The 16097-nt window shown below is 34.5% G+C and overlaps 1 protein-coding gene across 24 annotated transcripts; it reads right to left on the bottom strand.

Moving 5' to 3' along the window:
* Positions 1-2196: 2196 nt before the first annotated feature.
* Positions 2197-8050, bottom strand: LOC140865634 (uncharacterized). 24 transcript variants are annotated; one of them, XM_073270338.1, is made up of 8 exons: positions 7426-8050; positions 7142-7261; positions 6650-6791; positions 6462-6550; positions 5759-5909; positions 4808-4905; positions 4292-4417; positions 2197-4001 (listed from the first exon to the last, which is right to left on the bottom strand). In XM_073270338.1, the coding sequence occupies exons 2-5, from the start codon at positions 7252-7254 to the stop codon at positions 5879-5881; spliced, it is 375 nt and encodes a 124-aa protein (XP_073126439.1). In that variant the 5' UTR covers positions 7255-7261; positions 7426-8050; the 3' UTR covers positions 2197-4001; positions 4292-4417; positions 4808-4905; positions 5759-5878. The 24 variants fall into 24 exon arrangements, with proteins under 24 accessions (XP_073126439.1, XP_073126436.1, XP_073126437.1 ...); XM_073270335.1 differs by having other exon boundaries at positions 2197-2455; positions 3022-3115; positions 3284-4001; positions 4292-5909; positions 7426-8049; XM_073270336.1 differs by having other exon boundaries at positions 2197-3427; positions 3627-3680; positions 3789-4001; positions 4292-5909; positions 7426-8049.
* Between the last annotated feature and the right edge of the window lie 8047 nt (positions 8051-16097).

The following is a 16097-nucleotide window of genomic DNA, read 5'->3' as shown; positions in this document are numbered from 1 at the left end:
GACACTCTGTAGCCTACCTCTGACTCCTCGGGAAACACTGACAACTGCTGAAATAGCTGGGCCATGCCCTCTAGAAACTGCTCCCCTGTATTGCGGTTAACCCCTTCATTATTCCTGCGAGAGAGTCCTATTTCTGACATCTTTCTCAAACAATCCAACAGACCACCATGACCAACGCACATGATATCTCAATGCAAAAGCACATAACTTTACTGAACAAACATATTATACCTTTACCTCAATAAACAAATCATCAAAACCTCAAAACAATTAAAATAGCTTGAAAACTTACAAACTTGCGGTGAATCTGAACGAGTATAGCGTGGCGTGAGTGGCGCAAATCCCCTGGACCATGCTTTGATACCAAGTTGTAACGTCCTCTAATTTCTTAACTTAAAATAATAAATAAATAAAATTGCTGACTATTTTAATTTTTAAAATAATATATTGTAATAATAATAAAAGGGGTATGAAATATCATGAATAAATAAAAAACACAATTTAAAAATAATTGGCAGAAGTCCAGTATCTTTACTCAACCAAAATATTTAAATACTGCATAAACTAAATAAATCTTTTCAAGCATACTTAGAAAGCATACTTAGAAATATTCTGGCAGCCAGGAAAAATAAACTGACTCATAATAATAATAAAAAAAATACTTCTACTTTTTCAAAACCTCAACCAATTAAATGCATAAACTGTTTTCTTAAAAACATCATGTTGCGGAAGTTGCATGGTCATGATTTGCGCCGCCACACGACCACCGCACCCGCCAGACAGCACCACCTACTCATCATTACCTGCATCGATAAAGTCTAGTGAGCCTAATGGCTCAGCAAGAAATATCCAGATGTAGTAAAAATACATAACTCTATAAACTTTAAACTATACTTTAAACATCAACTTTAATACTTTGAAGCCCTTAAAACATCAAACATGCACATGCAAGCACACAATCCTCAACATTTACCTTTAAACTTTCAAACTCGTCGCAAAAAAGACGCCTCAACCTGAACTTTACCTCAACATAAGACAAAACATCGCAAAGAAATATAACTCGATACATAACAAACACATTACGAATGAATACACCTCAACTCAACCTCATAAAAATAATTATTTTCGTTCGACCTGTGGCTCAGAAACTTTCCTCAACTTTCATTATAGTCGCCTGATCAAGCATTATACAAGGATATCCAGGGTGGAGGGGCATCATGACTCAAAGAGCCTACATTCACACTCCGTCAACCTCAAGTGGAGGGGCATCATGACTCAATGGCCTACATCCACACTCCATCTTCCTCTTGGGAGGGGCATCATGACCAAGAAGCCTACATCCACACTCCGTCAACCTCAACCTCAATAGTAACTTTACCACAAGCCATAAAATATTTTCTTCACTTCTCATCTTTCTTCAAAAAAATTCAGTACACAACACACACACAAAAACACACCCACACATACTATTTTACAAATTAATATAACCACACGACCCAAATATATATATAAATGTATTATGCATACTGTACATACAAATATAATCACTAGTAGAAAAATCGCGTAAGACTTCGATTAATAACCGAAGTCGTAGGCACTTAATTACCGAAGTAGTGTCACGTGAAGTAATAGGGTATTTTTTTACTTCGCTGAATCACCGAAATCTTATACCTTAAATTACCGAAGTCTTTGGTCATTTTTTGGAGGCAGAATTGGACCAGTGCCGAAGTAAAAACATATATTTTACTTCGCTAATTTCATAAGTTACGAAGTCAAATATATTTTTATACTGCGTCAATTAATGAATTTGCCGAAGTAAAAACTATGATTTTACTTCGAGTTTTGGACAAAGTTAAATATTGTCTATTACTTCGTTAATTTCGTATATAACCGAAGTAAAATGTATTCTTTTACTTCAATTTTTAATCAAATTTTCGAAGTTAAATATTGTCTATTACTTCAGTAATTTCAATAATATACAAAGTGAAATAATGTCTTTTACTTCGTTAATTTCCTATATTACCGTATTAAAATGCATTCTTCTACTTCTTCTATTAATGAAATTACCAAAGTAAATTATTTATTTAACTTCACTATTTAATTTGAGTGAAGTAACATATGTTTCACTACATTAAAATTTAGATACAAAAATAACACAATATAAATATATTTTTTAAACTTAAAATAGACTAATAAAATAAATAAAGTATCCATCCCAAAATGACAAACATCCATAATTTTACAAGTATATCTACCAAAAATAACCCGAAAATATGCATGTATCCACAAGTATTTCCACAAAACTAGTGTATTCACAGAGACAAAACAAAATATTATCCCAACGTGCATGACACATTTAGGCACCTACACAGAAGTAGACGAATTCACTCCATTCACTTCTAACTTCATCAAATTGATCTTGGTTGTAATATTAGTTCTTGATGGATCCTGCAAACTGAAATGTAAAAAAAATATAGCTCAATGTCAATTAGAATGATTTTCAGGAAACAAGTAATAGTGAGAGAAGCTGTTATGGCTTGCCCCAATCTATGAACCCGATTCTGAACGCACCGATACTTCTTTAGATTTTAGGTGGTCCATGCTAATGGAAGAGAATAAGTAAAACTTTGTCAATGATATGATAAAATGAAGACAATGAAAGACGAAAGAGAACAACTAGATCAGTAACTGGTGTGATGCCCTTCACATAAAATTACATGTCTATGCTTGCACATATGGCATCTTAAGACCTCTTCGATGGATGTAGTTGTATCCATATCAATATCTGGTATCAGGTAGCTTTAAGATATTTAACAAAGACAAGAAAAGACAGAAAATTTTATAGAAATGTTCAATAAGCAACCAGAATAAAATTCAAGAAAGCAAAGATGGTTGGTATCAAGTGAAAAAATCAAGATACAGATGTATGCTTTGGCTCTAATTTCTAAGTGTTACATTCAAAACTTACCTTTGTGTATAAATTTATTTTCTAAAAAATTTTCTGCAGTCCTTTTGTGTTACCTTCAGTGAAAGCATATTCTCAGGCTTCTAACTAGTACACCCGTCCATCCATGACCATTTAGAAGTCAGAACCAGCATAAATGAGTCCGACTGACTGTAAAAGAAGATCAATAATATGCACAAAATAACTAATCTATCTTTTTATGGAGCATTCCTCCTAAGTTATGTCACGTATAACATATATAAATTCAGAATAGTATTGAACCATCATTCAACCAAAAACGATATGGTCATGCAAATGTTTCAAATTATGGAAACCTACCTCTTTTATTTCTTGCCACATTTCTCTAGCTGTGATGCCATGTGAGTTTTCAGATATCACAAAACATGGGTACTCAGAGAAATGAACGTCTTCGCTTTCTTCTGCTGCAACAGCAAAGTTATAGAGGGCAATCCATTTGCAGTCCTATATCCGTACACTAGGAATTAAAGAAGCCCGCAGAAAATGTATGATAAATATTGAAGACAAAAAAATCATCACAGTCTCTCCAAAAATATAGTAACATGCATATGATGCAAGAGAACTCCAGGAATTTTATGCTCAGTCCTGGTAAGACAATGCCAGTCCAATCAGATTAGTTGAGAAAACTCAAGAACAAACTTACTTCCCATGTTAACAACAAGGTAACGTCTGCTGCTGTCTTCCATAAATTAGAGAACTGAACAATCAAAGTTAAGATCAAGGACACGTATATTGCATTCAATTTGTGAATGTGTGATTTCTTTTTGGAGGGGAAATGAAGCAGAGTTCTAATAAATTTTTATACCGTAAAAGTAAACACCGCCATTGCATCTCCGCATTTTTTCGTAATGGGACGTTGAAATTCTTGGAATCTATGAACTTACATCCTTGAGCGACTCAATGAACCAGCCAGGAAGTGGGGAGGTAATATCTTCTTGCTTGGGCAGAAGGACGTCGCCATTTGAAGAGTATCAAAATACGAGAGCCTCCTCAAAGCCATGATTATTAACCAGGTTAGCTGCAGAAAATTATAGAGACATACATAAGATGAAATCCAACATGTATATCATATAACAGGTTAGTTTTCTGCCCAACCATTAATATCTTAGCTTAATCAATGATTTATTAATGTATATAAAAAATAGGTAAATAAACTTGTGAATCCGAGTATAACTCAAACACTAATCCAAGAGAAATAACATTCAACTCGATAATAAATTTCTACGCTCTAATTTTAATCAAACTAAGGACAGTCTGCTATTTTTTTCCATGTGCATTAAAGTATTGATTCAATGGTAAAAATCTCACCTATACAGCGTGGTCTTCTATCTGAATGTAGAATAATCTTCATGACAACGCGTACAGAAAAACCTTCTCTGTAGCTCATCGCCAAGTGAAGAACGTCTCTCTTGCAGTTCCAGGATCTTCTTACCACTGGTCAAGGAAAAATAGCAACGAAGAATATAACATGTTGATTCTGATGCCAAGTCATTCAACCTGACACAATTATGGAGAGTAATGATTGAGTATGAATGTATAATGATATGAGCAATGCGTGTCAGAATTTACCAAAATCAATTCATAATGATATGTGCAATGCGTGTCAGTATAAATGACCTGAGATTTCTCGTAAAAGCCGCAACAATTTCTTTTATTTTCCTTTGTATATCAAAACTATAAATTATTCAACAAACAAAAAAAATGTAATTGACGATTTAACCATCTCACCAAAAAAAATCAGCATCAACTACATATACAAGAAGTCTAACTTAATAGATAACTAACATAACTAATAAAGCATAAATAGATAAACACATGCACTACCTTTGAGGTACATATGATTTCTTGAAGATGGATATTCAACCAAATATCGCAATTCACCAAATCCCATTATAAGTTTCTCCGTTTTCCAGCTCTACCAACTGCCATCAAATTAGATATTTCCCTGAGAATTGTATTAAGACACAAAAACAATGTGTATGTGATACATAATAAAGAAAAATCATGTGATGTAGATCTCGTTTTCTTGTGTGCCAATGGGCACCAATGGTGTTTCACCTAGCATACAATATATAGTTTAGAAATATAGAACTCTTAATAAAACAAAATTTCGTTACTGCACAAGCAATTATGAAATTCTCATAAAAGGTGTTTAACCTAGACATAAAATGATGCAAAGAACCAAAAGAATAAAGGACAACCAACAGCTTGTTTTTCTTCCCAAAAGAAGATAATTTGATGTTTAAAACTTCTTCTAGATAGAGGTGGTGGAAATGGTGGAGGCACTATGAGACGCAAAACAAAGTGTGATATTTCCACTTCAGAAAATATAATATATGGCTTACTCTGAAATCATATGCATTTTAAATATTGATCCAAAAAATAAATCTAAAAAAAATCTTTTGCTTTTACAAATTGTCAGTGTTTCATAAAACTAATATAGGAAAGATAATATTGTGATATCACGTTCAGTGGGGGCTTCAACCCATGACTCATAGTGACTTGACACGTAAAAGCAGCAATAGCTTCCTACATAACACACCAATACTGGACCATGAATGATAAGGGCCATAAGGCTAACTCTAGACTACCTTAGCCTACCTATTCCACGAACGGAACAAGGATAGAATTAATTAAGTTGGTCATCAAATCAGCAGAAGTAAAAAAATTATTTAAAACCCAGGTTCTGGGCCAAATTCATAAACTGGTAGCACATATGAATATGAAATGATAAAAGCATAAAAGAGTAGAGGGGATTGTTGGATGTTATCTTACAAGTGTTGTATGATAACAAATCATATTAACTCAATCACCCAAGAGCGACATGTCATTAAGAAGTCTTCAAGAAAACACTTACACGCTGGCAATGGCAAAGTTCAGGAAAGAGTAGATCCATTAGGTGCATAAAGACAGCCAAGTGTTTTGACTGATTAAGACAAAAGATCGGATGACAATAACTATTAAACCACACAAAGTATATCAAATTTAATAAGATAGAAGTTTAGTACTGCACAAAAATAAATCAGTTTATATTTAGCAATTGCTCAGAGCATCAAGACAACATGGTCAACTTCTCCAATCGATCGCATAATGTCCCAAAGAAATGCTAGAGACAAAGCAAATCGATAAAAGAATCAACTTTCTACATCTTATCTGTACTTGAACGAGACTTAGTTACAATGTAAGAATTGAACTACCTCAATGAGGCCATCCGTAGAGCAAGTGAGATGGTCTTAATCTTACCTTGAAATTAAATATTTCTCTTGGGATTTTTTACCATTTTCTGAGATAAAAATCATAAGTTATTGACCAGCAAATTGAACAATAAAATCAACCCAGCAAGAGAGTTTCATCGGAACATTTTTATCAAACCAAATCATTCTAAAACATTTGAAAAGAAAAAAGAGTACCAAACGCTCGATCCAAAATAAATCTCACAACTAAATCTCCTTTATTCACATTTAATTTAGAAACTTACATTCCAAGGTGTTCCGGTTCTTTTCCTTCGGAATTAGAGCGGCGGGGGTGGCGGCTCGCCGGAACATTTCCAAACACCGCTGAAACGAGCTAAAATTGAAAAGAAGGCAACTAAACGAAATTTAAAATATTACCCTTCAAAATAGCGATCCAGCTGCTGATTTGGAAAAGAAGGTGATTTTACCGCACCTCTCCTTTAAATTCTGGTTCCACAGGATCAACAAGGCGGACAGCTTCAGGGTAAGCCAACGCTTGACCTTGTCCTGGCAAACGATTGTCTGCCAAAGGCATATATCTTTGTCTGCTGTCTCCTACTGCCATGTAATGAAACCTGACCGTATGAAGTACTGTACAGATCAGTTAATTTACCAAATAAGTAAAATTAAGGATGGTGAGGAAACAGACTTATAATTGAAACTTCCAAAGTTGTTTCATTTTATTTCCCGCAGTTTTGCTTTAAAGAACTTGATGGCTCAACTGCGTTAATCTCTATTCATCATATCAAAGCTAGAGATAGAGAATGATTGAAAACTCCATTCACAATTTCATGGAATCATTCCAATCGCAAAAGAAAAGCTTCACTGAATATTTTCCAAATGATATATTGGGTTTTCAAGTATAGCTGAAGGTATTTTTCCAACTAGCAAACTCCGTATTCTTCAATAAATCAGAAATGCATACTTGTCTTTTCTGAGCATGAATGCAATCCGCGTGGTGTTAAGGTTGAAACCAGGATGTTCCTTTGAATATTCGAATATGGCATAAGAATAGAGTCCCGGGGAGCCACGAAGCATCAAAAGCCTGAAAAGTTACTAACTCCTAAATCCTCAGATGTTCCATATGCTAGAATTACCCAAACCAAATCACCAAAAAACATGAATTACACAAACAATTAGGCCCCTGAAGAACTAAAAAAATTAACTGAATAAACGAAAAACCACAAATCAAATGAAAATATCAAGTACCTCAAGCCCTAAACTGCAAAGTGATCGACATCCACCGACTATAACACAAGCAGCAATCCCCGGAGGCGATGAAATTTCTCAGATTTACACATGGAGAGAAACAATACGGGATTTAAGTAATAGGGCACAGGGATTTTAAAGATCGGAAATTCATAAGAACCGGTGAAACTACACGATTCTAAGTGAGAGCGTCCGGTCGGAGGATTCGATAGCTGCAGAAATCAAATACGAACCTTCAACATCTTCAGAAACTCCGATGCATCATATATCCATACTTGAATGTGTATATGCTGGGAGCAAGCTGTAACGAAACAAAGAAAGAAGGGAGACGAATGAGGAAGCCCTAAATAGATTTGGGAGACGACGCCAGAGTACAAGTTAATCAAGAAAAATAACCTATTACTTCACCTTGTACAAATTAAAAATTTTATTTCACCTTTTTACTTCATCAAATATAATTTGATAAAGTAAAAAGTCACTTAAAAATATAAGTGAAGCCGTTTTTTTAATTAGTGAAGTCTAAAATACATTTTACTTCGTTAATTTTATAACCGCAGTAAATAACTATTTATTACTTCGGCAATAGTGATCGCCGAAGTAAAAAATAGCGAAGTAATATGCAAAAATTCTACTAGTGAATAAATATATACTCACGCACACTAAAACATAGATCCATATATATACATATACATATATATATGTTAATCCCAAAACCACTACACACACCTCACAACAATTCACACACAGATCCATCAACACACACAACCCTACACGTGATCACACACACACACACACACACTCACACGACACACACACACACACTCATGCACACACACACTCACGCACACAACACCCCAAATACGTGTACTGTTCACGTATACAGTACGTATACGTGAACAGTAACGTATTTTACTGTTCATCAATAAGAAATATATATATTTATTTTTTTAAAATTAAAAACACCTACCCAATCATTTAATCTTTCATGTACATGAACATTTATCAAGAATACTTATACTTTTCATCAAAAATACATTAAATACACTTTGAAAAATATATGACAATATCGATGAGTCAAAATAACGGATTAAGACTTGCCTCTATATGTAGAACGGTTGATCTGAAACACGTTTCTGGGATCGAAGATAGATCGAAACACGATCAAAACCAGATTTCTCCACCTCCAAGAACCCTAGCCCTCACGTTTTTCTCCCGTTTTCTATTCTTCTGACTGCGTTTCTCATTCTATTCTACTGACTACACGTTTTCTTTTCTTTTTCTTTTATATTTTCTAATTAATTAAGTTACTAAATTATTACTTAAATCTACTAGTTACTAATTAAGTTAATCTAATTACCTATCATGTATATAAATACACGCACCAACCATATATATATAATATACGTATATAATATATAAATATATATAAAAGCTTATCAATTTCAATAAAATCTCAATATTTATTAAATGGGTAAAATACACTATTCAGACCAAAAATTATAAAATCCTCCTACGACTTATCTTTTAATTTAATTAGTTTCCGGTCTATTACTAAATAAATTTAAAAATAAACTATGCTAATTAAATCCTAAAATTACTAAAATACTACCTTTTTTTTTAAATCGTGTCCGGATATCTCTTCACCTGAAAGCCTCCAATCGCCGTCCTCTATAACTTTAAAAATCCTAAAATTCATCAGACATTAGAAATAAAATAATTTACTTCTAGCACATAAAATTAACTAAAAAAAATAACTCAAATAATTTAAAACATCACATTTAATATCATGCATGTGGTCTGGTCAGCCAGTGGATTTTCTGGGCGTTACATATATGGTGTAACGTCCCACTGTATCAAGACGGGTCTTTTCAGCGTGCTTATGTCCTCACTCACACGCACCCTGAGAAACTTCCCAGGGGGTCACCCATCCTATAATTGCCCCAAGTCAAGCACGCTTAACTTTAGAGTTCTTATGTGATGAGCTCCCGAAAAGAAGATGCACCTTCTTTATATGAGCAGTACATATGAAATCTTTTAATCCCTCCTCAACTATGTAGTCCCATACCTACACAGTCTCAGAATCCCCTCTCATTCCGGCACGGGATCGGTTCATTCATGTCTCCCTCCGCCTAGAAGCCTTTCAGGAGCCGCTCATTGTCCGTGCAACCTCTTGGCACCGGCGATCACTCCCCGCCTCTTCAGCCCCGGGCGTCACATATGGCCTCTAGCTCCACATGTCCAGCAATTGCAATCCTTGAAACATTCACTTGCTCTCGTATGAGTTCTTCTAAAAGTTCTTCTAGATGGTGTTCTTCCCCTACTTTGTGATGAGTTTGTTGTTGGGGATGCTCGTGTAGGTCCACTTCTTCTACCTGATCTATAGGCTCTGGCCTTTTGTTTGAAACAAAATGTTCTTGGTTTCCAAGAACTTTTCATTCTTTTATTGTAAGATTATTTTTTAATTTCTTTCTCTTAAATCCCTGTGATCTATTCCCTATAACCGTAGAGAGATCATTTTCTCTACAAAATAGAGGAGTATGCTTATTAATACCCCTTATTTTCTTGTAGTTCTTTTGTAATGCTGCCATATGGCACCATTCCGCCAATTTACCTTTCAAAAAGAAGGCGCGTCTTGCCAATCTATCAAGATTACCTGGAACGTATTCTTTTATCAGCATTTCTCTCCAGGGGCTTGGCATTTTTGCGAAAAATAGCTGAACGACTACATTTTCTTCAACTCCCGAATTCCATCTGTATTTGGTGAATAACATAATATATTCATCAACTAAACAGATATCATGTAACTCGAGGCTATACAGAGCTTGAGTATATCTTCTCTTTTTCTCTGTATCTTGATTATTGAAATAGTCTACCCCTATGAATTGTGCTTTAAAAAGGGTGGCCATTCTTCCTCCAATCTCGTTAAGTGATTCTCCTGCTAAGATTGATTTCTTGGTTTCTGGCATGGTCATTTCCCAAGCTATCTTGACAGATCTCATTAGACTCATTTCCAGAAGTTTGATAAATCCTTCTTTATTGAGATCCAAAGTTCCTGCTGCTATTCTCATAGCTGATGTCCAATCATTTATAAGATCTTTTCTGTTTTTGAAGTCCAAAACATCCAGGTTTAACATAACCCCATAAGGATGTATTGGGTCTAAAATAGTTTTTCCATAAGGAGTTTGATGTATTGGTATATTACTCCTTCTTGATCTGGTTCCGGCTGGATGTGAATTTTCTCCAACATGGAACTCACTATGTGGTTCTTTTGTTTTAACCACATATCTAGGGGGATTCCCTATGAGTTGTTCACCCTCAGGGAAATTCATTTTTAGAACTACTACTTTGAGATTCGCAAAAGAATCCGCAAGATCTTGTAGATCCTCGAGATTTAATCTTTCTAAAGTAGTCATCAGATAATGTTTTTCTCTGATACTTTCTTTATAAGATTAATCATCATTTCATCCTCAGTTAAAGGTTTTTAAACCATTTTGGTTTTACCTTTCTGATGTAACAGAGGTTCGGTACCAAACGAGAGTGGTAACCTTCCTCCTGTATTTCCTTTTCTAGAACTAGAAGTGTGTTCTAGATTTAAGATTTTGGTTTGAAGATCCTTTATAGTTACAAGAATTTCTTCTTTTTTCTTAAGGATTTCTCCAATCTTCTGAGGTATTTCATACAGCTGATTACTGTAATATTGTACCGTCTTTTGAATTTCTCTAAAATCTCCGAAGAGTTTAGAGGAATCTGGTGTGATCTCTAGAAATTGAGAATTAGAAATCAAATTTATTAATCTATTCAGAGAGTATATAAGGCCTAAGTCTCTTTAAGTTTTGTAAAGAATCTATTTTAAATAGATTCACTTGTTTTTGGAATTTCATATAAATGAAATCCTTCTAGTTCAAACTCTCGTTTGAATCCATGGTTTGTTGAAAATCTCTTCCTCAACAAAGAAAAGTATGATTTAATGAATAATATCAAGTCTGAATAAAATTACCTAGGCTCTGATACCATTTTTAGCCATAGGAAAATGTTTCTACAAAATATTAATATAAGGGTAGTATAGGAAATTTTTAGTTTGGAGGACATATCAGAGAAACTTTTTATAAAAAGAGGGACGTAATTGGCCCCAAAAAAAGTGTTGGTATATTTTTGGAAAAGTTAGGAAACTTTAGGGACGTAATCATTAATTATCCCCAAAAGAGGGAGACCAAACCAAATTCTCTAAGAAAATCTCATCTATTACAAGAATAACTACGGTTCTAGTTTGGACCTACACCGAATATATGGAACGCCTAGTCTATCCAGCTTGCATATACCTCGAAGTTCGCGCAAAATACAGTCTTCAATAAATCCTCTATAATATTTTGATTCACATCCCAGGTTTGCTAAAAATCTTCCTCTTTGTTTCCTTCCCAACAGATGTGAGATATCTTGAATCTGGTTAATTGCATAAGTCAATTTCCAGCTTGTTTGGCTAGATGTAATGTAGGAAAGTGCCGCTGACGAGTCCAACTCCACCCAAACTGGAAATAAATTGTAAATTTGACACATCTCTAGTCCCTTAGCTACCGTGACCAGCTCCTCTCTGAATACTTCTTTCCCCTATATATTCCGAGAAAGCCCTCACTACCCTTTCGGAGGAGTTCCTAATGATAGCCCCTATAGCTGATTCCCCATCATTCTTCACACATCCATCAGTATTAAGCTTATAGAATCCTGTCGGAGGGTTGTGCCATCGGATTATCATGCACGTGTGAATTCTAATACACTCGACCTTGATGTGAAAGTATTTCGTTGCATGGTAAAACCCCTTCCAGCTTTCAGACTTAAGTAGACATGCCTTGGGAATTGTGACTATATATTAGTTGATGGACGAAATTGAAAAGAACGTGTTTCACGTGCCTTAGATTTATTTCCTAAAATTCTATAAATATTTTATTAAAGTGTTTTTCCTTTCTAAAACTTATTAAAATAGTAAATATATTTTTTCGTATGCTAAATATATATTTTTCATATGCTCAAAATTATTTAGTTCCAAATAAATTCTTGTTTCTATCTTATGAAAGAATTAATCAAGGAAAGTTTTCCTAGGACATTGATATTCTATATATACAAAGGAAAACAGACGTAAGAGATAGATACACAGAGTAAGTTTACTTCATGATTTTAGAGTGCTAGAAGACCGAAGATCGTCGAAGAAATCCTGAAGTAATTTCCGACAGATTGCTGTTGGTTTATCGTGTAGCCGTGTTGTGTTGAAAACACTTGAAGATCACGCGAGTGAAGTGTTGATTCGAAAGTGGTTCCTTGTGGTTTCACGTTTTGGCACATGTGTTCAAATATCCTATTGGTTTTTTCTGATTTGCATTTGTTCGTTTTTAGGATGTTATCTATTTTCAACTTGTTGAGAAAAGTAGTTTTTCATAGACAATCACAAATATTGATTTTTGTAAAACTGGTTTGTTTTCTAGTGATTATTTTGCCTTGAGACACAACACAAGTACTGAATACGTGTGCATAATTATCTCTGTGTTATTGTTTAAGTTTATTTATTCCGCTGCATGTTACCTTGAAGTGTTGACACCACTGAGAGATAACACTTAATTACTCTAAATTTTTAATTATTTATCCATGTTAAGACGTCAAAACCTTTCAAGTGGCATCAGAGCCATCACTTGACGATACTAATAAAACATCTAGTACTAATGAATCTTCAAGCATAAATGATTTAAACAACAGGTTGGAAGATTCAAGATTAGATACAGATGATGATGCAAAAATCCAGATCAGAAGAAACAAAGAAACTTCTTGTGAACCAGAACATCCAGTTGAGCCATTTGAGTTTGAAGAACCCCATCAACCAGAAATACCATAAGAACATTTGCATGATAATGATATTGCACGTGATCCAGAACAAACAGAGGATACAGTTAAAACTGTTCAACCTAATCTATCTAGAAGATCAACTTGGACCAAATTACAAATGGACCATGACTCATCCTCCAAGTTTGGTAATATGTAATCCGTCTGCACCTTTGATAACCAAAGGTCAGATGATTAATGAGTTTTTACATGATGCTTTTATTTCTCAATTAGAACCTAAATAGAATAAGCTTTAACTGATATTAACTGGGTATATACTATGCAGGAGGAACTTAATCAATTTGAAAGAAATATAGTTTGGAACTTAGTTCCTAGAACTTCTAATAAATCTATCATACGTACTCGATGGGTATTTTGAACAAACTAAATGAATATTTGTTAGAAATAAGGCCATACAAGTAGCACAAGGGTACATACAAGAAGAGGAAATATATTTTGATGAAACTTTTGCACCAGTATCAAGGCTTGAGGCTATTAGAATACTTCTTGCTTATGATTCTTTCAAGGATTTCAAAGTGTTTCAGATGGACGTCAAAAGTGTCTTTCTAAATGGTCTGTTACAAGAAGAATTTTATGTTGAACAGCCCCCTGGATTTCACAGTCACACTTATCCATATCATGTATTCAAACTGGATAAAACACTTTATGGGTTGAAACAAGTTCCACGGACCTGGTATGACACTTTGTCACAATTACTTATTGATCCTGGATTTATCATTGGGACTATTGATAAAACTCTATTTAAATTTACTATATGTGATCATACATTATTAGAACAGATATATGTAGATGATATTATTTTTGAGTCAACTAACCCCAAACTTTGTGAGAAATTTTCTAAGCTAATGCATGAGAAATTTGAAATGAGTATGATGGGAGAGTTGACATTATTCTTGGGATCCCAAATCAGACAGATGGAAAATGGTATATTCATCAACCAGACCAAATACACAAAAGAGATTTTAAAAAATTTGGAATGGAGAATTGCACTGCTGCTACAACTCTTATGAGTGCTACTATCAAGATTCACAAGGATGAAGCTGGCATACCAGTAGACCAATCTCTTTATAGAGGACTCGTTGGATCATTACTTTATTTCACTACCAGCTGACCAGATATTGTCTTTTCAGTCTGCCTCTGTGCTAGATTTTAATCTGATCCAAAGCAATCACACTTTGTAGCTGCCATGAGAACATTGAAGTACTTAAAGGGCACTCAAAATGTTGGACTGTGGTATCCAAAGGATTCGAGCTTCAATCTTATAGGATACTTTGATGCAGATTATGTTGGATGCAGAACTGAGAGGAAAAGCACTAGTGGACTATGAAATTTCTTGTTGACATATTAATATCCTGATTCAGCAAGAAACAAACATTTATTGCAACATCCACAGCTGAATCGGATTACTTAGCAGCTAAAACTTGTGCGCAATTTCTCTGGATTTAACAGCAACTAAGAGACTATGGTTTCAACTCATCTGAAGCACCTATTTTCTGTGACAATACTAGTGCAATCTCCATAACTTACAAACCAGTTCTTCATTCTAGAACAAATCTTATTGATATATGACAACACTTCATCCGAGATCATGTTCTTAAGAAAGATATTCATCTGAAATACATATCTACAGATCTACAAGTGGCAGATATCTTTATAAAGCCTCCTCTGGATGCTAAGTTTTCTTACTTTCACAATATTCTTGATTTAACTGATTTAAGTTAAATGCTTTAATTTAGGGGGAATACATCTGCTTATTTGTTTATCTTGATTATTCTTAAGTGCTTTCTTTATCTGATCTGTATGCTTCTTGTCAAAAATGATAAAACAGTACAAATCATTGCAAATGGTAAGAGACAACAATGCTAAATAGGGAATTTCATTTATAACAAATATTACATGTCCTTTTCTTGTGTTCAATCAACCGCATCCATATCTTTAGCCAAGCATATAGTGGCCATGCAGTTTATTTTGTGAACTCGTTGGACTTATGTATATTGTTTATAGTCTGAAGCTCTTTAAAGAGAATCAGATAGAGCACATTTTCCTCATGGAAAATGAGCTCAGATCAGAAATGATCGATCCTTGTTCTATATTTTCCTTCCTTAATGATAGCTTCTTGGCGTCAGTTTCCTTTTGAGGGGGTGGTGGAGCATTCTGGTACATCAGCAGGTCCTCTATCTTGAACCAAGTGGACATCGTCTTCCTAAAGACTTTGTCCTCGAGAATCGTCTTCTTGGCTTCTATGTAAGCTTCTCCGAAAACCATGAAGAACTCTTCCTGATGAGGAACAGAAGATTATGATCCAGCCTTGTCCATTGCATTCTTTAGTGCTTTATCTGCTTATCAGCTTGAGTATGAAATTGTTATGTGACTTAACCTTACTCGAGCGAATGTTATTTACAGACCCTAGAAGAACAAAGAGTTTCAATCGGTCTGGATTTGTCTTTAACGATTCTTATACCAAAAATAAATTAATTCAAATATTCCAGGTTGACATTGTTTTATTTTACCGCGTAATGTGTACTTTTTTCTTTTCAAAATTCAAAATTTTGACACGAGGGCAACCACATCATACTAGCGCAACCATATATATATATATATACACTTCTCTGTATCTCGTTATCGCCATTTTGCTAAAACCCTAGATTTCTCGAGCATATATGCTTTTCACAAATCTTTTTCTTACAGAAATATGTCTTCCATCACTCAAAATGTTTTCCTTGTGAATTTTCACACAGTTAGGGGTGGCATACCGTACCGTACCGCAAAATGCATACCGTATCCGT

The sequence above is a fragment of the Henckelia pumila genome, chromosome 4 (assembly GCF_033568475.1).
Source record: "Henckelia pumila isolate YLH828 chromosome 4, ASM3356847v2, whole genome shotgun sequence".
Lineage (NCBI taxonomy): Eukaryota > Viridiplantae > Streptophyta > Magnoliopsida > Lamiales > Gesneriaceae > Henckelia > Henckelia pumila.
The sequence above is the reverse complement of the archived record's forward strand: the minus strand, read 5'-3'. Positions and strand labels throughout refer to the sequence as shown.